Source organism: Cricetulus griseus, chromosome 2 (genome assembly GCF_003668045.3).
Source record: "Cricetulus griseus strain 17A/GY chromosome 2, alternate assembly CriGri-PICRH-1.0, whole genome shotgun sequence".
In the NCBI taxonomy this organism is placed as follows: domain Eukaryota; kingdom Metazoa; phylum Chordata; class Mammalia; order Rodentia; family Cricetidae; genus Cricetulus; species Cricetulus griseus.
Window position 1 is genome coordinate 79134559 of NC_048595.1, and position 22741 is coordinate 79157299.

General features: G+C 39.4%; 1 protein-coding gene and 1 pseudogene across 1 annotated transcript; both read right to left on the minus strand.

The window, feature by feature from the left end:
• Positions 1 to 1015: 1015 nt before the first annotated feature.
• On the minus strand, positions 1016 to 12554 carry Tlr4 (toll like receptor 4). The gene is given in 3 exon segments (NM_001246762.1): positions 1016 to 3856; positions 7316 to 7482; positions 12216 to 12554. Coding segments are annotated over 3 exon segments (2517 nt in total). The 5' UTR covers positions 12306 to 12554; the 3' UTR covers positions 1016 to 1596.
• Positions 12555 to 13729: 1175 nt separating this feature from the next.
• The window catches only part of LOC100771224, a 106517-nt pseudogene continuing 97505 nt past the window's right edge, over positions 13730 to 22741 (minus strand).

A 22741-nucleotide genomic window follows, 5' to 3' on the forward strand; every position in this document is an offset into this window, starting at 1 on the left:
CTCCATTGCAAATATATAGCATACTACCTCTATGGATTAACCTGCCAATGATCATTTGGGTTGTCTCTATAATTTGACTATTACAAATACTGTGATGATGAACAAAGGAATCCAAATGAGTTGTTTGTTTGTTTGTTTTTGAAATCTTTATTGCTAGATCTTACAACAGTTCTATTTTCATTTCCTTTATCAAGAAACCTAAAGTTTTTAATGGCTCAATAATTGTTTAAGCCAACCAACATTTTAGAAGTGCTATGTGAAAGCACACATACACATGGAAACCACAGAAACACACCACACACACACACACACACACACAATGCCTTTATATGAAGTGGTCATGCTGACCGGAATAAGGTGAAAGCTCATTGTGTTTTTAATGTTGCAGTCTCCTAAGAATATCTTCACTGTTCTCTCTTGGAATGTGCCATTAAAATGCACTTTTATGAGAATCTCTTAAATGCCCTGTTTTCTTAATGATAAAATCTCCCCTCCCTAAATGTCATCAGGATATTGTGATACCTGACAAGAAGCAGAAAAGTGTACTCCCAATGTCCACACCATTTCACAAAGCATGTCCAGCAATGGGAAGCATGAAAGGAAAGGACCTCACATCTCCATGACTCCCTGAAGGGACCCCAGACCAATGAACAATATCCTTGCTGAAAAGGAACATTAATTGTAGCACATCTTGTGTTGCCACTCAGCTATGTGAATATCTGGAATCATCAAGAAGAAATGACCAAGTTATCTGATTTCTGTACATGCATTCCTTTCTACTTTACTCCCCTGATTAAAAATATCCTATCAACCAAATTATTTTTAACACTGTCTCTGTGACATCCATAACTTAGTAAGTAATAATTTAAGAATGACACTCAGTGACAAGGTGACAGAGTATACTTTACACACTTGCTTGAAAAATGTTAGTTGAATATGGGCGTTCCTAGCATATCTCTAACAGCCTTATTTATGATATGAGTATATAAAGAAGGCATGAAAAATGATAACTGAATTTATAAAAATAAAAGTATATTAGGAATTTTTATTTAATAAATACAGCATACTAAGTATTGGCCAGGATGTCCATGAGCATGTATTAATCAGGTTTCCTAAAGAAATAGGTAAAAAAGAAAATGACATATAATGGAACATGAACTTGGAATCAAACACACAAAGAGAGCCAGTGGAATTTAAATTGCATTAAGTAGTAAGAAGGGAAAGTAAATAAACATTCAGTTCAGTTGGTAGTTGAAACATAGTACATGATATATTATATAGACTCAAAAGGCCAAGGGATAACTAATGCTCCTTTTTGGTCTCACTGGGGCTTAGCCTCTTTTCCTTCAGCTTGATACAGTAGGAGCTGACTTTCTTGGTTATGATTCTTTGCCTGAGTTGGTGAAAGAGCACCCCTGGAAGGCATGGAGTTTCAGCATAATATTATCACTTTCTGCTTTGTAAGGTCCATTAGTTTACCAGCCTTTTGGTACCTTGTGCACCATGGGACCCTTGTCTACAACATAATCCATGGTGAGCTGTAATATTTAATACTTGTAAACAGAATGAGTATTAGACCAAGATGTTTTGTCCTCCTCAGATGGAAGTTGTTGTTTCTTGTTGATTGTTTTCTGCCTCTGTTGCTCCCTCTGGATTCCAGGCTCTTCCATCCAACAGAGCTTTTTTGAGCCTTCTCCAGAAGATGTGCCTCCCCAGAGCATTGTCCTCCCACTCTAGGTAGGTGTTCCTGCTGAGAAGTCGATACAGCTCCACTTGTTGCTTCAGCAGGGACTTCTCCACCTTCTCCAGGACAATGAAGATAATGCCAGAGTGGCTGCTCAGAAACTGCCATGTCTGAGCAATCTCATATTCAAAGATACACCAGCGACTCTGAATAAAGTGTCTAGACACCACAACAATAACCTTCCGGCTCTTGTGGAAGCCTTCCTGGATGATGTTGGCAGCGATGGCCACACCAGGAATAAAGTCTCTGTAGTGGAGGCACAGCTGAAAGGGGGGCACTCCTTCTTCTAAATTCTTTACCAACTCATTTCTCACCCAGTCCTCATCCTGGCTGGAGTAGATGACAAAGGCATCATAGATGCTTTCTCCTCTGCTGTACTTTTTACATCCAGCAATAAGTATCAGATGGAAATAGAATTTGTAGACCAGAAATGCTATAGTGGATACCACAAGCACACTGATCACCGACACACTGATGATGGTCTTCTGCACATAACAGGTGGCATTCCTAAAGTCCAGCACCAGGGAGTCCTTCATCTCTACAGGTGTTGCACATGTCATTTGTTCAGTCTTCACTAAGAACAACCTCTGGTCCTTGACCCACTGCAGGAAGTTCTGATGTTCACATATACAGGCAAAGGGATTATTAGTAAGATTTAAGAAGGCTAGACTCTTTGGGAAATGTTGCATTATTCCTTTGGAGGTCTCTATGTGATTGAAACTGCAATCAAGAGTCTTGAGGGAATGCAGCTGTTTATAATGGAATAGATCCAAAAGCAGTAGATTGTTGTGACTCATATTTAGTAACTCAAGTCTATGGAGAGTGTCAAACACCCCCCAAGATACTTGTTGTAACTGGCATTTAGAAATATCCAGGAATGTCAAGTTTGTAGTATTTGTAAAGACATTTGAAAGGATGTTGTCTTTGAAAGAATTGCCAGCCATTTTTAAGGTGTTGAGACTGGTCAAGCCAAAAAATATGCCATTGAAATCAATTTTGGTGTTAGTATAAGAGATGTCAAGATAGAGCAGTTTTTCAAGGGGTAAGAACATTGAAAATTCAGTGGCCTTTTTTAAAGTGGAATGCTGAAAATCCAAGTATTCCAGCTGTTCTAAACCCATGAAGTTTTCACTCATGCTGATGACACCATTGAAGCTGAGGTCTAAGTGTTTCAGGCTTCTTGCTCCCAAATCAGTGTAAGAACAGCAACCCCTAAAGCTCATACCATTTCCACTGAGATCTAGAAATGTAAGGCTTGGCAGATTCACTTCTGGAAAACTGGTAGCCCCTTTGTTGGTAATAAAAATCAACCTTTTAAGAAAGGGGAGTTCCAGAGGTGGAAATTGCTTAAGTTCACATCTAATGACTGCTAAGGTTTGCCATTTGAAATATTTAGGAATGTCTTCTAGGCGCTTTAGATACACATTTGCCAGAGACATTGCAGAAACATTTGCCAAGCAATCAAAATCAGTGATATCTTCTGAAAACTCATTTGCATATGTGAACCGGAACTCCTCAATGGTCACCTTACACAGTCCTTCTATGACATAGCGGTCAAACCTTTCTACATTCCTTTCATTTTTAAATTCTCCCAAGATCAGCCGATGCACTTGTAAACCATCCAGGTTATGAATGCAAGTTTTCATTACATTTGTGCTATTAAAATTACTTCTTAGAGTCAGTTCATGGAGCCTAATTCCTTGAAAGGCTCCAGGTTGAATAAAGTCAATTGGGTTCAAAGACAGCTCTAAAGAAAGATTGAGCTGGGGATTTTCACGTAAAGTCTGTAAATCTGTGTAGTAAATTGTTTGGATATAGTTATTAGAAAGGTCTAAGTGTTCTAGGTTGGTCAGATTGGAAAAATATTCAGGAAGCTTGAAGGAATGTATAAGATTGTGAGCCACATTGAGTTTCTTTAAAGTTACAAGGTGTCCAATAGGTAGGCTGTCCAGAGAAGCCAGTTTTATCTCCACAGCCACCAGATTCTGTAAATTTGCTAGTCCAGAAAAAGTTCCCTTGGATAAATTCTGGATAGGGTTTCCTGTCAGTATCAAGGTTGTGAGCTGGTGTAGACCCTGATATGCCTTGTCTTCAATTGTCTCAATTTCACACCTATGGGGAAAAGAGATACCAATTATGTAATTTTGCTTAATAAAGCACTATAATATCATAACAATTCCTGCAATGCCACAATAAAAAGAGATGTGATATACCATGTTATTGTGAAGAGACAAACATACAAAGCCAAGCATGTGACACTGGAGTCAGTAGGTAAGAAGTTCTGCAGATTCAGCCTATTTTCATACCGGCTACTGTAATACATTCTGAAAGGGCAGCAAATCCATCAGAAGTAAATCAATTCAAGATCAATAATTGGGGTGCATAATGACTGTTTGTTTGACAGAGTATGTAATAACCTTAGATTAAGTTAAGGTGTTTCTTTCCACACAGCTGTGATTGTACATCTAATGGGTACAGACTATATGGATGGTTGTTAGTTGTAAGTCATGATAAATGACTAGTGAAAGTCAATTTCAAAGACATAAATAATTACACGTAAGTGTCAAGGATGGAATTAATATTTACAAAAAGTTACTTATATATGACAGCTGGTATTTTAAATCTGTCATTATCACAGGTAAATGTCAATTGGTAGCATGAGTAAGTTTTGTGGAAGAAGTGGAAATTTGGCTATGAATGTTCACATCACAGGAATTGACCCTCTTCAGAGGACAAAAGCAGACTTTTCTGAGAATATTTAAACAGATTTTTTTTTAGCAAGCATTGATGTTGTCTATATTAGTCAGGATTCTCTACAGCAGTGGTTCTCCACCTCTCTAATGACACTTTAATACAGTTCCTCATGCCTTGGTCACCCCCCAACCATAAAATTATTTTTGTTGCTACTACATAACTCTAAGTTTGCTACTGTTTTGAATCATAATGTAAATATTTTTAGAGATAGAGGTTTGTCAAAGGTGTTATCACCCACAGCTTGAGAACCACTGCTCCAGAGGAACAGCATATAGAGCATGACTGTCTCCAAAGTGAGATGATTAGCCTGGCTGATGTGGACAGGTTGGGTAGTCAAACAGTGGATATTTAAACAGAATTTTTAATGATAAGTAGGAATAAAAGTAAAGCAATCAGCAGGTCTAAAAGGCAATGTAAGAATCAGGCATGCCAAAGGAGGATCCATAATACATAGTCTCTGTGGCTGTAGGGGGAAATGGGAACTAAGGAAGGCTAACATGAAGATGTGAAGAGAGGGGGTCTGCAGATAAAGTAGAGACTCACAAACCAAATGAAATATTATGAATTTTATTCCAAGATAATGTAAGATATGCTATATACAGCAAGGAGAGAGACAAGCTCATAATTGTACTGTAGATCAATGTTCAATTATATAGGACATTGGTGAGAAATCACATCCCCTTCTTATTGATAAGAAATTATTCTTTCTACTTCTTTTCTATCCCCCAGTCTAACTTGGCTCACTTCAAATCTCCCTGGAAAAACTAAAAAATAAAATCTAAGGAAATGATTATAACAGCATTTTTAAACTTATAAAACTCACTAAATAATTTTACTACATTCAATGCATAATAACATTTAACCATGCAGGAAGTTTTTTGCTTTTTTTTTTTATTAGTTCAAGTTAGGGAACAAGCTTGTTTCACATGTAAGTCCCTTCTCCCTCTCCCTCCCCTCACCCCTCCCACACCCCCAACCTACCCCCCACCCCATGCACCCACCACTCCCCAGACAGGGTAGGGCCCTCAACGGGGGTCATGCAGGAAGTTTTATCATTTCCATTTAATATGAGTGATAACTGAGACTCAGGTAAAAGTTACATGCATCAGGTCACACAGCTATAAATGTTGGAAGAAACATGGGCTCCATTCTTCCTCATGCTACAGAGGTGTTTCCCTCCTCCTTTGGAATACTCTGTTAATGCCCAAGTAAAGACTATAATGCATAAAGTATTTGATAAATTTTTGGCAGTAATGACTTCTCGCAGAAGACCTTTAATACCATAATCTTAATCTTTATCAAGGCATTTTGGAATAAAAACATGTGAAGCATTTCTGTAGTTTTACAAACATTGAAAAAAAAAAAAAACAATGAAGGCCCTTTATCTACTTCAAATTTCAAGGATGCCCCTCTCATTACAATTCACGGATGTAAAGCTGAAGCCTCCCTCCTGACAAATAGCTTTCGGCAAGAAGGTGCTATAGAGGCTGCTTGGAGAGAGAAGTCATTACTGGTATCATCTAGCTAATTACCTAGAACTATAACATGAACTTGCCAGGCAACTTGTGTCTAGTGTTGAAATGTTAGCATAACTATGGGGTGGGAGGTATGGTTGTTATTAATGTGGTTTAACTAAATTAGCATGGCACCAGACTCTTGTCTAAATAATGATATTTATACCCATTAACAAATGTCACTGCTCTTATAGTAAACAGTGGAGAATACAGATTTTTCTTAGATGTTCTAGATGGAAGGAGCATAAGATGGTTCTGTGCTCACCTCTGAACAGACAATTATAATACCTGCTTTGAGGATCAGAAAGCATTGAGGAAGAGGGAGCAAAAAGAAGATGAGAGCCAGATGACAGGGAGAAGACAGGTTATCTTTCGGCATGACACAGCCATTGCAAACCTGATCTCACAGCAACTGTGGTTACCTGCATTGGACCTCCACAAGACTAAACCTACCAATTAAAAGTCATGGATCAGCGAGGAGATCATGGAATCCTTTGCTCCCTATTAAACTTTAGAATCTAGGGGAGAGACAGTCATTGGTTTTAGCTGCTCATCAAATGGTTGAGCTCACTAGGCTCCAATAGCTAGTTCTAAATCTATGGTTACACAGAGAACATGGTTAAAATTGGTAGGTCACAAAATAAATCTCAGCAACACTTTCTTGCCAATAGCAAATGTTTTTCTTGAATTTTGGCATCTTTCTCCTAATTTAGTGTCTTTCTTATTCTCTACACTCTGTTTCACTTTCACTATTTCAGGCATCTCCTTCACCTACTGATGTCACCATCCTCTCCCAACACATGATAAGACAGCTCCTCTTCCAATAGTTGCCTTTATTTGTACATAGTTTGTCAGTCACTGTTATAAACCACAGCTTCAGAGTTGATTAACATGTGTTGTAACAGTGCTATGTGTATAAAATCAGAGACAAAATTTTAACTTATTAACTCATTGAAGAACATATTAATCCTACTTAATAAGTAGGACTATGAGGTATGTATCTATAAATGCTTGTTCTGTAGCTTAGGGAACAACATATAGTATGTGGCCCACAAACATCTAATGGAATAGTTTAAGCTAAAATAAACCTAGAACTGTCCTTAAGTGATCTTATCTAGTGGTGCATCATACTGAAACCGAGTGATAAAAGTAGCTTGTTGGAGGATATACAGCAAGTAATACATTGTAATGAATGAATCAATGCAAGAAGTTGAGTTAGATAAGATAAATTTTCTTGGCCAAGAATGAAATGATAGAAAAATAACTATCTCACCTTGTGCAGCATTTAAAACTCATTTATTACCTGGATAAATCCAGCAACTTGAGTTCTGGAAAATTAAAGAAGCTATGGCTTCCTAAGGTCTTCAGGGGGTTGAAGCTCAGATCTAAATGCTTGACTGAAGAAGGGATGTTGTCAGGGATTTTGTTGAGATTCCGATCCATGCATTGGTAGCTAGTGTTAGAATCCACCTGTAAAGATCACATAACAAAGGTCTGTTTCCAACTGCATGTCTTCCCACTCCTCCCCAAAGACAAATAATAGGGTGGCAAAACTTGTATACAAGCATGCCCTCCAACCTTCTCTTGTACACCCATCTACCCATTCATTCATTCTGTTTTGTTTTGTTTGAAACAGGGCCTCATTTATCCCAGTCTGGACTTAAATTTACTTTACAGCCATAGTTGACGTTGAACTCCTGATCTACCTGCCCACACCACACCAGTGTTGATATTATAAGAGTAAGACACCACATCTATCATCACCCATTCATTATCTACCACTTCATGTTTATAAAAATCTCTTCTTCTATACAATAGGAAAAAAGTATCCCCTGAATTCTCACAGTGTTAGCCTTTTACTACAAAAAAAAAAAACATTATTAAATGAGGAACAAGAGAATCAGGAATTAAAGGGCTATCAATTCTTAAATCCTCGGTTTCATAACAGATGTTCTGTGCCACGGGGTGCAAAGAAACTTTTTTTTAACCATTTTATTTATTTATTCTTGAGATTATAATTATATCATTTCCCTTCCTCCCTTGAAGTCCTCCCTCACCCCTTTCTTTGATCTCTTTCAAATCCATTTCCTCTTTTTATTCATTAGTTTTTGTTACATGCATATATATATATATATATATATATATATATATATATATATATACCATAATTACATAAGTACAGCCTGATCAATTTGTATAATATTACATATATATCTTTTCAGGGATGACCATTTCATATTTGGTAACCAATTAGTATTCTCTTCCCCAGCAAGATTCTTTCCCATACAACAGACCATTACAGAAAACCAAAACCAATCAAAATGCATAATTCTGCATCCCAGTTCCAAGGGATACATTAACAATAAAACACTTGCATCTAAAGCTCAGAGGTCATTGTAAAACGGGGCAATGAAAGAATATAATATAATATAATATAATATCCAAGGGAACAAGTTTATTGTGATATTGTGTCTCCTAATAATGTCAGAAACTACACTCATAAAGACAGACTTTGATAATCCCTCATGGAAGGCCTCACCCTCCCTGAGGAGCAGAAAGTGGATGGGATAGGGAGTTGCTGTGGGGAAGGGGAGGAGGGGAGGGAGATAGAACTGTGATTGACATGTAACAAGATTGTTTCTAATTTAAATTTTAAAAAGGAAAAAAAGAAGCCTCATTAACATGACTTCCTAAACATGACAACAAGACATGCTACCATGGATAGAGTAAAAAGCTCAGGAGTCCTCAACTCTCTACAAACTAATGAATGTTGAGAATGAGACAATGTTTGTTTTATAATACCTTCAGCTAATTTAATTAGTTTTATGTAAAATACACATATTTTGTAAATACATAGTTTTATGTAAAATTACTATCATTCTAATTACATATCCTAATTATATACAGACACATGGAGAGTACCAATGAAGACATCCAGATATTTTTTAGATACCACCTATTTTAGACAATTACATTTTCTTTCTTGGCTTATTGACTTTAGCAACTTGGTGTAGGAATGAGAGGAAGTCTTAGAGTACATGGAATCCATTGATCAAGGCCAAGTGTTTTGTGCTGTTATAGTCCCCACTTAGTTTTATCTATTTTCTCATATTTACTGTAAACCCTATTCCATAACCTTCCAATTAATTTCATAATTACATGATTTCTTCCAGAAAATTCTTTGTTTAACCCAGTGAGTTTTGCTTTCTCTTATTTAAAAGAAATAGAATTCTCAAAGGATTAAATGAGATCAGATCTTATCTCAAAGCTTGCTATAATTAAAGTGATGAATATTAATGTTAATTATCATTGGCTATTATTAATCCCTTGCTGTATATCAACAATTTACTTACATGTTATGTATTTTATGTTAATCTTCAAAACATCTTTTAAAGATGGAAAAATGAGAAGATGGGGTAATGCACATAAAGGATTTATCCATGTATGTTCACATTTGTCTGCTTACACGATACTTACCATAGTATCCTTAAAGAGAGTGCTTCTAATAGAATAAGGTGTCAGGAAGAAATTCTTCACTTGCCCTCTTTTATTTCCTTCATAGGTTTCAATCACAGAGCAACTTTGTGTTGCTTATATAATTATTTTCCAAATGTCGTTCATTTGATGAACTGGATTATGAGCTTTGATGCTCTGATGATTTTGTTTGGTACATTGTCTCCAAGGCTCAGAAAGTTGCAAGGTGACCTGTCAATGCCCATTAGCTATTTGTTGCATGAGTGAATGATAGAAAATTCTATACCTGGTGAACAGAGGTCCATGTAAACCAAATGGTAGGCTTTTTCTGCTAAGGGCCATGAGCAGTACAAAAATAAATGCTGTACAATTCCAGTTGTCATCGAACTCAACATCAGTTAGAAGAGAAGGAAAGGGACTAAAACCTACAAAGCAAGCCTGGTTCACAGGTAATAGAGACTGATTGTAGACCCAGAACATGGAAGGTGAGCAGTATCTGACATGTGGAAAAGGGAAGAAATGTAAATCATAAGAAGAAAAGAACATAAGCAAGTAAAGGGTAGGAACAAATTCAGATGAATTGGCTAGCAACAGGCAAGGGAGGAGAGCCTTAAGTTATGGGTAGCTACAACCTGAACACAAGAGCATCAGACATTGTCCAGCAGTCATTCTTTCATTTGCATACAAACTAAAGACCTACTATGATCTAGACACTGGTGGCATATTGATAAACCCAGCAGAAAAGGAAGGATAACTAATTAAAAACAGACAAAAATATGATATGATATGATCAATGAAAACACACACAAAGAGGCCAAAGGCAGATATCTCCATCTGGGAATCAAGAAAAAACACCCTGGGGAGACCCTTTTACAGAGATCTACATAAAGTGAAAGTGAAACATTAAATCCTGAAATCAAAGTCCTACATTCTGTCTGTGGCTATATGTCACAGACAACTGTTGAACATGAACCATGTGTGTAGTATAAATCAAATTTTGTAGTAAACATAAAATATTGCTGACTTTCTAATATTCTGTAGCAAAAATGGAACATAAACTATCTTCTTAATAGTTGGACTATATTTGATTATATAATATATATCACTAAAAATAACTTCACTCATTTTTTTTCAGTTTGACCACCAGGAACATTTTAAACTATATAAGCAGATCCCAAAATTTTATCATAAGACAGCTCTGATCTAGGGGAGGGGTTGTGTGGGTAGGACAAGCAGTGAAACTACTCTGTAGGAAAAACAGCCTTGGAGGCACTAAAGAGTTATTAAAAATGGTAAAGGAGTAATTTGATAAATCCAGTCCTCTGGCCCGGTGAAAACAAATAGAGATGAAAGTGTGGTTACAGAAAGGACAGCAAATTAGGGAACCAGTCATAATCCCTGGAGACAAGGCCCATGGAACTGAGACATGAGCTTATGGAAGAAACAGGCTGACTATGGGGGTTTCCAGAGTACAGTATATACCACAGGATTTTTTCTCAGTATGAAACTGATTGGAAACTCTATCTCTGTCAGCATAACTAAGGAATCAGAAGACAAGATACCGAGATAGCAAGGAGTTAGTCTTTGTTATGCTATAATATTTTTTCCAGGTCAACACCGTGACTCCAACTTGTAATACCTGTCTTGAGCTTCTGAGCCTGCCTCGCCCTAAATTATTTCCCTGTTTGTTCAGCTCTATTGTGAGCTTCTGAGATAATTGTGTGGTCTGTGCAGTGAGAAAATAAGAATTAGTCATGAATCATATTACTCACTAGTCATTGTTTCACCAAGAAGGGAATTACTGCCTTAGCTGATGTTTTACATTGTTCTCTGCCTCTTTCTGTTGTCTCTGTCTATCTCATTCTCTGTCTCTCTGTCTTTATCTTCCTCCCGTTTGTCTTTCCCCTTCCCTCCCTCCCATTTCATTATTTTCTAAAATTAGTGGTAGAATTTAAAATTCTCAGAAAATTCTTTCATTTGGAAAAAAATTACAGTTATTAACATGTGTGTGTGTGCGCGTGCGTGCGTGCGTGCGTGCGTGCGTGCGTGCGTGCGTGTGTGTGTGTGTGTGTGTGTGTGTGTGTGTGTGTCCACTTTCATGCATGCACACAACTGTCAGGGCAGACACTTGGAACTCAGAGAATGAAGTAGATTCTCTGCTTCCACCATGTGGGGCTTGAAGATTGACTCAGGTAGTCAGGCTTGTCAGCAACTGACTGAACCTGCTGATCGACCACTCCATCATACACAGATGCTACTTAAGAGACAGAAATGACAGCCACCTTTACCTGAGTAGGAAAGGAAAGGAATGACTTCTGAAAGCTGAGTGTCCACAGTACCAACAGAAAGGCCTGCTATTACTAGCCTTCTCCAATCCCCCTGTGAGCACTGTAATTCTTTTACAGTGTGAAAACTGGCCTCAGAAAGGTTCAGTAACTTCTTGGCTGTCACTCAGCCAAGTCACAGAAACAATATCCTTAGTTTTACTAATTTCAAGTCTTTAATAATCATGGCTCGGAAGTCTAAACAGAACAAGACACTGACTGGCTGCCTGTTGCTGCCCTGCTAACACAGAGTCTCTTTGTCCTCACAGCTTCTCAAGTTTTTGGTTAGTTTAACTCCTGTGTGCAAAATAAACAAATCAGAACACACAGCAGGAAGCTCCGACATAGGGAGAGTTTTGAGAAACAAGGGAGGCTAACAGGAAAGGAGCTGGTCGAGACACATACCTCCACACAGGGATCCAAGCTTTCAGGTCTCAGGGAGGAGAGGAACAATGCCATCATCAGTGTCCCAGCCAGGCAGAAAGAAGGCATCATCCTGGCATTTTCTGCAACCAGCCGAGGCCGTGAGAAAGCATGATGAACTAACTGTAGCCGTTGGCAAGGCAGAGTCCCTGGGGCACCGGCCTCTTCTCTCTGGGCGGGTGCCCCTCTGAAAGAACTATATTAAAAAATGTTCTGGGCTAAGGGTGAGAGGAAGTGAGAGTGGCAACCTTAGCATTCTCACTTTTTTTTTTTTTTCTTTCTTTCTCTAGAATGTATCTACCCTATCTCAGGAGGCTAGATAGAAGACTAAGGAAAGAACAGGAAGAAGGCGTTTGCCGACCAGCCTGTGGAGGAACAGCAAGAGGAAGCTGGCTTTCATCCCAGGAAGTCATCTGACCTCTGGGCTTGGGGAACGCAGAAAGTAACCAGATACTCATGAAGCCAGTATATGTGCCTGGAGCAACGTCCACATTCCTGTTTTGTTTTCACTAGTGGTCAAGCTAGACTTCTAGGTATCTGACGGCACAGTACTGCACTGGGTGTTACAAACTACAGAAACTTATTTTCTCACAATTCTGAAGGGTGGAAGCCAGAAAAATGATGTTGTGGGGTGTGTCTGTGTCCTGATCTTTTCTTGGTTGGGTATATGTGTACGCACCTGTGTATGTGTACCTGCTTATTCATGGGGGGGATGAATACTTCATGTGTGTGTACTCTCTGTGTACACTTGCAAGTGTGTGTGTGTGTGTGTGTGTGTGTGTGTGTGTGTGTGTACCAGAGTTCACTGTTGGATGACTTCCTTGTTTGTCTCCATTCTTCTGCTACTATTAATTATTAATTATAACTATTATTATTACTGTTAGAGAAAGGAACAGACACAGTTTATTACAAAGGGGAATGCATTCCCAAGAATAAGAGTTGGCTAGTGAGCTGAGGGTAAAACTCAGAAGACCCCACTGCAATTTTGGAGCCAGGGTCTCTAATTGACTGCTCATTCATTGACTAGACTGAGTGGCCAGTGAGTTCCTGAGATCTAGTCTTCTCTGCCCCTACCTCAGTGCAGGAGTTAGAGGTACATGCAAAGCATCCAGTTTTTATGAGGGTGCTAGCAGTCTGCAGGTCTTCTGGCACATAAAACACTTTACTGACATGTCTCCCCAGGCCCTGCTTCTTTTTGTTTTGTTTTGTTTTTCGAGGCAGGGTTTCTCTGTGTAGCTTTGGAGCCTATCCTGGCACTCGCTCTAGAGACCAGGCTGGCCTCTAACTCACAGAGATCCACCTGTCTCTGCTTCCTGAGTGCTGGGATTAAAGGTGTGTGCCACCAATGCCCGGCCCCCTGCTTCTTTTTTTTTTGTGGAAAGATATAAAACATGATAGATGGAACATTGGATGTACAACTAGAAGAACAAGTCACAGTATATTGAGCCATGAGAACACCCAGACCGCTACCCACCCAACCCCAAATCCTCAGCTTCTGAAAAGAGGATGGTGACCACAGGGGTCCTGGAGGTACCCAGAGTCTGGAAAGCTGCAGAGTCCACGAGCATAGCACACTGTGATACTGGTCACATGGACAGCCCAACTGTTTTCCCAAGCACTGCTGCCAAGGATGACTCAGGATGCTGAGTATGGAATCAAGATGGTAGCAATGGCTGGAGCCATACTACTGGAGAGAGGTTCACACGGAGGATCTGCTGGGCCCACTGTAGAACCTCATCTTCTGAGAATTTTCTGTGCTCCATTATAGTCTGGGACTTTCGTGGTTTTGCTCTAGGCCGCAGCCTTGCCTTAGAAGACTGGAGCACAAACTGTGCTCTCTTCTTAGGAGGAAGACCCTTTACCTCCTCAGCCTTCTTCCTCTTCTTCCCCACAGACTCAGAGCCACTTTTCAGGCTTGTCCTTCCAGTTCTACTCTGAACAGATCCTTTTGGCCTTCCCTTGTACTTGGTCTGAGCTGCTTTGGCCTTGGCTTGTCCTTGACCACCTTGGCTTTAGCCTTGTCCCTTACTACAGTGGCCTTGGATTTGGCTCCTGTTGCCCTGGGCTTGGTCTTTGTTGTCTTGGCCCTGACCCTTACTGACTTGTTCTGGGTTCGAGTTAGGCTGGCGTGGGCATGAGCAGCTTTGGTCAGTGTTCGAGATGCCTTGGCCCGCACTGTTTTGGTGCCCAAGGCAGAGTACCCTTTCACACGTAGGCCACTGCTCCGGGGCCCAGTGCCTTGTTGATCAGCCCCAGGGCCTTTCCTACTCAGGCATTTGATGCCTTTGCTTGTTATTTTCTGGGATGCTTTGGACTGTGGGTTCCCCGAACCTTTCTCAGTTTCAGGGTAGAGTTTGCAAGTGACAGCAGCAGTGATTGTGCCCTGTTCTTAATACCCAAGCAAGGAATCTTGAGTGGAACCAGTGCTTCAAGGACCACAGACAGTCGTATGTCAGGGTAGACACCTGGGTAGAGGTGGGCAGGGAAGCCTACTGTTGTACCACTGGTGTGGCTGGCATTTGATTGCTTCAGAGAGCTCAGCAGCAAGTTAGTGGTAGCATGCTTGGCGAGGGCCGGTGTGGACCCCTTAGTCAGCCTGCCAAACAGTGGCACGGGAGCAGTGTGGCTGGATTGCAGGTTGCAACACAGCACTTTGGGGAGCCCTGGATGGAAGAGATGTGGCAGATGGGTTGGTGTTACGAGCTTGTAGCTTTGTCTGGCTGGGGGGCGGTGGCTGTGCATGAACTAAAGCCATAGACATCACCACTTCACAGAATGGTCCCCTGGAAGCCATCATCTCGCAGGCCCTGTAGGAAGGCCACAAGCTGGGCTTCTGTGGCACTGAGATCCTGGCTCCTAGGATTAAACACAAGCAGTGGCTCTTTCAGGGCTTTCTTCCCTGCTGTGGAAATTCGTGACCAGGAGTGTACAGCTTTCTCCTCCACATGGTGCACTACCATGCTTATGGCATCAGGCACTGCAGATCTGCCTTGGTATCCACAAACCAGCCCGCCGCCGGGACCCAGGACGCACCTCTGTGCTGCCTCCACCACTCCAACATGGCCACCTGCTGCATGCCGCAAGTGCAGTTTTAAAAGTAATATTGCTTATACTGTACTAAGGCAGAACCATAGAACATTATTTTAATTATCTCATTAAATCGAAGTCACAGGATGAGGCAATGGGAGATGAAGACTTCAACATATGAATGTCAGAGAACAGTACATAATTCTACATGTGACACTGCCGGTGAAGAAATGCCCACATAGGAAGCTAATTGAAAGGTTCTGGGGAAACACCATGAGTAGAGCAGAAGGGATCAGAATTACATATCCTCAGGTCAGGTCTATGGCTCATGACTTATGATTAGGTGACAATTCTCAAATGACTTTGTTTTCCAAATCTTACATTCTGACCTGTAAAACTGAAAACATTTTCTCTCTTTTTTTTTTTCTCTTTCTTTCTCCCTATAGAAACTCATATTTAGAATGCTTATGCTTAGAAAGCTATGTGATTTCTCCTGGATCATTTTTGGTCCTAGAAACTTCTGATAAGATAAATATTGAAGGAGACTCCTGTACAGTAGGGACTACCTCCTGGACCCTGGATTAAGCACAAAGCCCACCCAAGCATCTGTTTCCACAGAAATCCTTTATTAAGCAGGGAAGAAAACTTAAAGTGGCTGCTTTCTGAGTCAGGCAGATAACACCAGTAAATGACTTTGAGGGTTACATTTTAAGAGGAGAAGATCTGTGTTAGAATGGTCTATGTGGTAGTGGTAAAGGAGATATGGGTTGAGGAAGAAGGGGAAGGGGACAAAGGAAAGGAGAAAAGAGTACTTGTCCTGGAGGAACAAAGGGCTGCCTCCAGATAGAGAAGAACCAGACAGACATGAGATAGAGAATAACCAGATAGATATGACACATAGGCAAATGGTGGTTTATAAAGGTAAAGGGGAAACCCCGTGTTAGGATGAGGTATTTAATTTTAGTTGAGTATGTTAATTAGTTGAACCAGAGGGGGCTTCTGATTGCTGGACTTTGTTAGTCAGCCTCCGGAAGAGGAAATGACCAAATAAGGATATGGACCTTGGTGGCTAGCTTTAGGAACACTTTTTAGCAAGACAGATAGAATGGGGAAGAAGGACGAGGCCTGCAGAGCCACATGCTCTGTTGAGTGCGCTACTGTCCCTTCAAATATACCAACCTCCATTGTATTTACCACTTTGAGACTTTGGCAGAACTGACCTACAGAAGGAATCTTCTCATTCCTCAAATTCCTTTTTCCAACCTGTAAATCCCAGTCCTGCTACAAAATGATGTTCTGTCATCACTCCTAGGGACAGAGTGTATCCCTTCATTGTTCTGATTAAAAGGTCAATCAGCAGTTTCTGAAGAAAAGAAAAAGATACATGATGCAGGCAGAATACACAGACACCAAATCAGCATTTGCTACTATGTAAAATAAAGACACAAGGCTATCAATTATTGCTCTACTAAAGGAATGGGGTTTGCTTCCCAGCACTCATATGGTAACTCATAAGCATCTGTATCTCCAGTTCTAGGGAACTTGCTGCCTTCTGGCCATACATGATCATTATATCTGATACACATAAAAATATGTAGGTCAACACTTGTACACACAAAAAGTAAATAAATCATAGAATAAATACAAGATAATTGCATTTCTCTTGCATGATTGAATTAAATCAACCACATCATAGATTCTTATCAGATCCCATAAAAGATAACTATAGCAATTATCAAAAATGTATAAAATAGGGGTAATCATACTTACTCAAAGTTTTGTTGTAAAGCTCTCAAAGCAATGTCTTCAAAAAGGCAAGTTTACTTTAAGTTTCTGATTAATAAAACTAGGTTAAATGTCAGTGGACCAGTGTCTTAGTTGACACCCCCAAAATATGCCATAAGTGCCTCAAATCAAGCTTATCTAAAACTAAACTGCAGAAGAGCAGACAACAGTGGACCAGATACTCCTTTCTAGAGACTCCCTGGGGCTTTTTGGCCACCAGTCTACCTACATGTTCAGCAACAGACTTTATCCCAAGGGAATAAAGTACAAAGTCATAGTAGCGCATGCAAGTCCTGTTTATTCTCCACATGCAGACAGTCATGTACACACACACACACACACACACACACACACACACACACACAGAGAGAGAGAGAGAGAGAGAGAGAGAGAGAGAGAGAGAGTTAGAGAGAGAGAGAAAGGGGGCATATGACACACAGAGTCAATCAATTTAAAGAAAAAATTAATGTCTATCTTTTCAAAGTGAATCATCTCCTACTCTATTAATCTCAACCACACATTTAGAAAATTATGCCAATTTATGATTCCCTATGGGAGGCCTCACCTTCTTTGAGGAGTGGATGGGGTCTGGGATAGGGAGATGGTGGAGGGAGTGGGAGGAGGGAAGGGAGAGTGAACTGGGACTGGTATGTAAAATAAGATTTTTTAATTTAAATAAAAAGAAATAATAATAATAATAAAAGGAAACCCATAAAATGTCAAAGGACTATTTTAACTTATATAATGCTATACAATGAAGATAGTGGAATAGAAAAAGAACTGTTAAATATAATAATAAAAAAATCTTACACAATTGAAAAAGAAATTGTGTCAAACTCTAGAAACTTCAAATATAAACTAATTCTAAAATCTAATTGTTCATTTTCATCCATCATTGACTATGTCCCTTAGTCTAGGGTAGTGTAATACACTGTAAATCTGTCTTTAAAAACCCAGATTCACATATTCAGAAGACTCAACTTTCCCACTATTTCTCCTTTAGTTCAAGTTTTCCCTGTAAAAACACAGGAAGTAGAATATGTCCTAACTGTCTTAGTAATATTCCTTGGACCTCAATCCTTCCTTGACACCCTTTATACACAAACATGTCACCTATGAGGAACAAACAAAGCATGTTAATTAATGACAGATATAACTAGACCCCCCACTTACTATGATACAAATGTCCTTTCTACTATTGGAAAGGAAGCCCCTGAGTTGTCAAAATGAAACCCAAGAGAAAGAATAAAATAATCCCTTCTAGACTATGCCTTATGAGGCATTGATGCTTGTGTGTTGGAAAGCTTTCTTAACTGTAGTAGAAATATTCCTGAGAGTGCATTGTGTGGATATTTCCTTATGAAACTAATGAGAAAAATGCATTGGCATGTATGACCTTAACTAGGGTATTTCAGTTCTGTGAGCCTCTTCTAGAAGATAGGCCATGTGTAGAATACAAGAGAGAAACCTTAAAAAATGGAGTTTTATTGCTTAACCTCAAAAAGCATATCAATACAATTTTGCAATGAGTTATATACAAGTGATTAGTTACCATCATGAGCTCATTATTTAAAGCACAATAGAGAGTAGACTGACTAGGCAGCCACTTGGTTTTCTATCACTCAGCCAATGGAGGAATCCTATCTTTACCAAAGAAAAGTGAGCATCTGGTCCAACGTGGAAGATGCTGAATATTCAATAAGAAACAAAATACAATACATATGACTAGTATTATATTAATTTAATTTATATGATGACATAACACATATACATGACATGATACATATTTCTTGCTCATGAAATTGTCAGTGAGAAAATCCATGCTTGCAACTATATGAAGAATGATTCCTGCTACCAGAGACATTTTACTTCATTGTGCTGCTACATTTGATAAATAGGCTTGGAGTTTTCTCCAAGATATGAAAAGAGGAGGGAAGCACATCCATATTCATAACTACTTTCCTCTGTCACCTCTGACTTGTATAACCTTTTCTTTCATTCTATGGTTAGAATCAGTCCTAAGAACTCATTTGTTAAAATGGTATCTCTAACCTTTAAACCTTTTGTCCTACTTCAAACACACACACACACACACACACACACACACACACACACACACACACACACACACGCATGAGAGAGAGAGAGAGAGAGAGAGAGAGAGAGAGAGAGAGAGACAAAGAGACAGACAGAGACCCACAGAGAGAGAGAGTATCAAAAACTGCAGGATCCATTGTACAATAGCAATGCTGCCCTATTAATGACTAACATTTTTTCATCATCAAAATATATGCAACACAATCTTACATTAAGAGTGAATAACCACAATATAATCTGGTAGAGAGAAGAAAGTTTCCCTTTGCTTCTTGTATATTAGAACCTTAACTGTTTCCTTCCAACTATCTAACATCCCTGAGTTTCACACTTCTCACCTACTAACACTTCTCTGATGGGGGAATAAAACACTGTTTGGCTAAAAGAGGCAGGAAGATGGGAGTGACTAGAATACAAGGAGAATTCTGGGAAAGGTAGGCAGTAAAGAGATGCCATGTAGTGGAGGAAGGAGTAACAAGTCTTGTCCCTTCCCCAGTAAGATAAGACCTCGTGGAAATATTTAAATTAATCAAAATAGGTTAGTAATTAATACAGAGCTAGCCAATAAGAAGCCCTAGCATTAGCCTACAGCTTAATAATTAATACAGAGTCTCTGTGTGTGTTCATTTTGGGATAAGGGTGGCAGGACCTGGCTGGACAAGAAAACCTCAGCAACATTTCTCAGCTCATAATAGGCTTCCTGAATATTGATGCACTATTATTATAGTGGGCAGGGCTTTTAATTTTTTTCTTTTCGGTAGATAGAAGTATGTCTTATAATTAATAGCATGCTATATTCAGTGGAGAATTATTTGTTTACAAGGGAAAATGAGTTCCTTTTAAATAAATAACAAAAAAGCTTAAGCATCAGGAAAAAATTGTTTCCTAAGGACCACTGAAAATATTTACTCACTGATATATATTTCAGTATGTTGAAGTAAAGAGAAGCCTCATTATTTCTCCCACTATTTTGAAAAATTAACTTTTTTATCCACAGATACTCATTTCTAATCTACTATCATTAATGTACTGTGTTCAATATTTCTATGGTATAGAATATATTACATTAAGACTGTGTATTTTATTAACACTGTCCAGTCTCTCCAATTCAGCATTGTAAACCTAACCTTAGGATTCACACAGCAAATATCTGTCATGTTGTTAGAAAAGAGTTTTCTTTGTCCACTAGGCATTCAGATCCACCAAGACAACCCCTGAATATATTCTATCTCAGCATACCCCATTCCAATCATAGTGTTTTGTACCTTGGAGAAATTCAGTACACATCAGGTACATCTATACTTATGGTAATAAATTTGAAAACTAATAGTACTTGATTTGTGTCTTGTTTTATACATTGTCTAATAAAATACAAGGCAGTACTGACTGCAGTGTCTGCTACATTCTTAATTCCAGCCCTAATGCCCACTGATATCTGTCACTCATAAGTGCTCAAGATGCTTTGAATTAAAAAATGGGCAGATTCTTTATAATTATCTCTTGCTATGGATACTGCTCATTGTATTTCTTCTCTTTTTTATCAATTTCTGGTAAGGGAGAAACATGAAAAATCTACTCACCCCCTTTTCAAGGAGATGACGGATGACAAATTCTTTGAACTGGGCTCTGATGCAACAATGGGCTAGACTTGCTGGTCACACTATTGCACGTCATTGTGAATAGCACACTGTGTAACTCAGGGTGTTATGACACATTTTGCAAGGAAACTGGTAAGTACATAAGTAAGTTGTTTTATTCATCAAATGCTGCTTAGTTTCGTGAACAAGTCACCCATTTTCCTACCTTCTTCTCTTAATCTATTTATTCATTTTTAAAATTTCATTTTATATCCCAGCCACAATTCTCCCTCCCAACCCTCCTCCCACTCTCCTCCCCTCTCCCCATATCACCTCCCCATCCACTCTTCTCAACAGATAAGGGGAGTCAACAAAGTCTATCACACTAAGTTGGGGCAGGACCAAGCCCCTCACCCTGCATTAAGGTTGATCATGGCATGCCATCATAGGGAATCGGCTACAGCAAACTAGCTCATGCACAAGGGATAGATCCTGGTTCTACTTCTAGGGGCCCCTCAGATAATCCAAGCTTCACAACTGTCCCCCACACATGTAGGAACTAGTTCTGTCCCCTGGAGTCTCCACAGCTGTCTGTCTAGAATTCATGAGCTTCTACTAGCTTGGTTCAGCTGTCACTGTAGATTTCTCCACATGATCTTGTCCTCCCTTACTCATATATTCTCTCCTCCTTTTCTTGGACTGGATTCCCTGGATCTTGACGTGGTGCTTGGTTGTGGATTTAAGCATTTGGTTCTATCAATTACTGAATGAAGGCTACATGGTATTGGAGTATTCATCAATCTGATTACAGGGGAAGACCAGTTTGAGTAACCTCTTCACTATTGCTAGGAATCTTAGCTGGGGTTATCCTTGTGGATGTTTGGGAATTTCCCAAGCACCAGGTTTCTCCTTAATCCCATAGTGGCTCTCTCTATCAAAATATCTCTTTTGCTGCTCTTCCACTCCATCCCTTTCCCCAGCCATCCCTTTCCCTCATGTTTTCATCCTCCCTTCCCTTTATGACCCCCCCTTGCCACCAGTTTACCTAGGATATCCCATCTAACTCCCCTTCCCAGGGAAATCCATGTGTTCCTCCCTTTTAGGGTCCTCCTGGTTACCTAGCTTCACTGCAGCTATGGATTATATTATGGTTATCCTTTCCTTCACACATAATATCCACTTATGAGTGAGTATATACTATGTCTTTCTGAGTCTGGGTTACATCACTCAGGATTGTTTTTCCTCATTCCATACATTTGTCTATGAATTTCAGGAGGTCATTGCTTTTAACAGCTGAGTAATACTCCATTATAAAATGTACCACATTTTCTTTATCCATTCTTCTGATGAGGGAATCTAGGTTGTTTCCAGCTTCCGGCTATTACAAATAACGCTGCTATGAACATAGTTGAACAAGTGTCCTTGTGATATAATTGAGCAGTGTTTGGGTAAATGCTCAAGAGTGGTATGGCTGATTCTTGAGGTATATTGCTTCCCAATTTTCTGAGAAACTGCCATACTGATTTTGAAGGTGGCTGTACAAGTTTCAAATCCCACCAGCAGTGGAGGACTGTTCCCCCTTCTCCACATCCCCTCCAAAATAAACTTTCATCAGTGTTTTTTATCTTAGCCATTCTGACGGGTATAAGATGATATCTCAGAGTTGTTTTGATTTGTGTTTCCCTGATTATTAAGGATGTTGAACACTTCCTTAAATGTCCTGCAATCATTTGAAATTCTTCTCATGAGAATTATCTACTTAGATTTGTACCCATTTTTTGTTTCATTCATCATTAAGGACATTTATCATTTTCATAGAGTTATTTTTAAGGTTGTTTTCTTCTGCTTTTGCTGTGTTAAGGATATTCAGGTCTTCCTGTTGTAGGATCACTAGGTTCTGGTGGTGTCATATTGCTCTTTAGGTTCTTGAATATATTCTTGCATTGGGTTCTACCCATCTCTTCCTCCAACTGGTCCAGGCAGTGTCCTTGCTTCTTGGTCCAATTTTTGCAGTGTCTGTCTCAG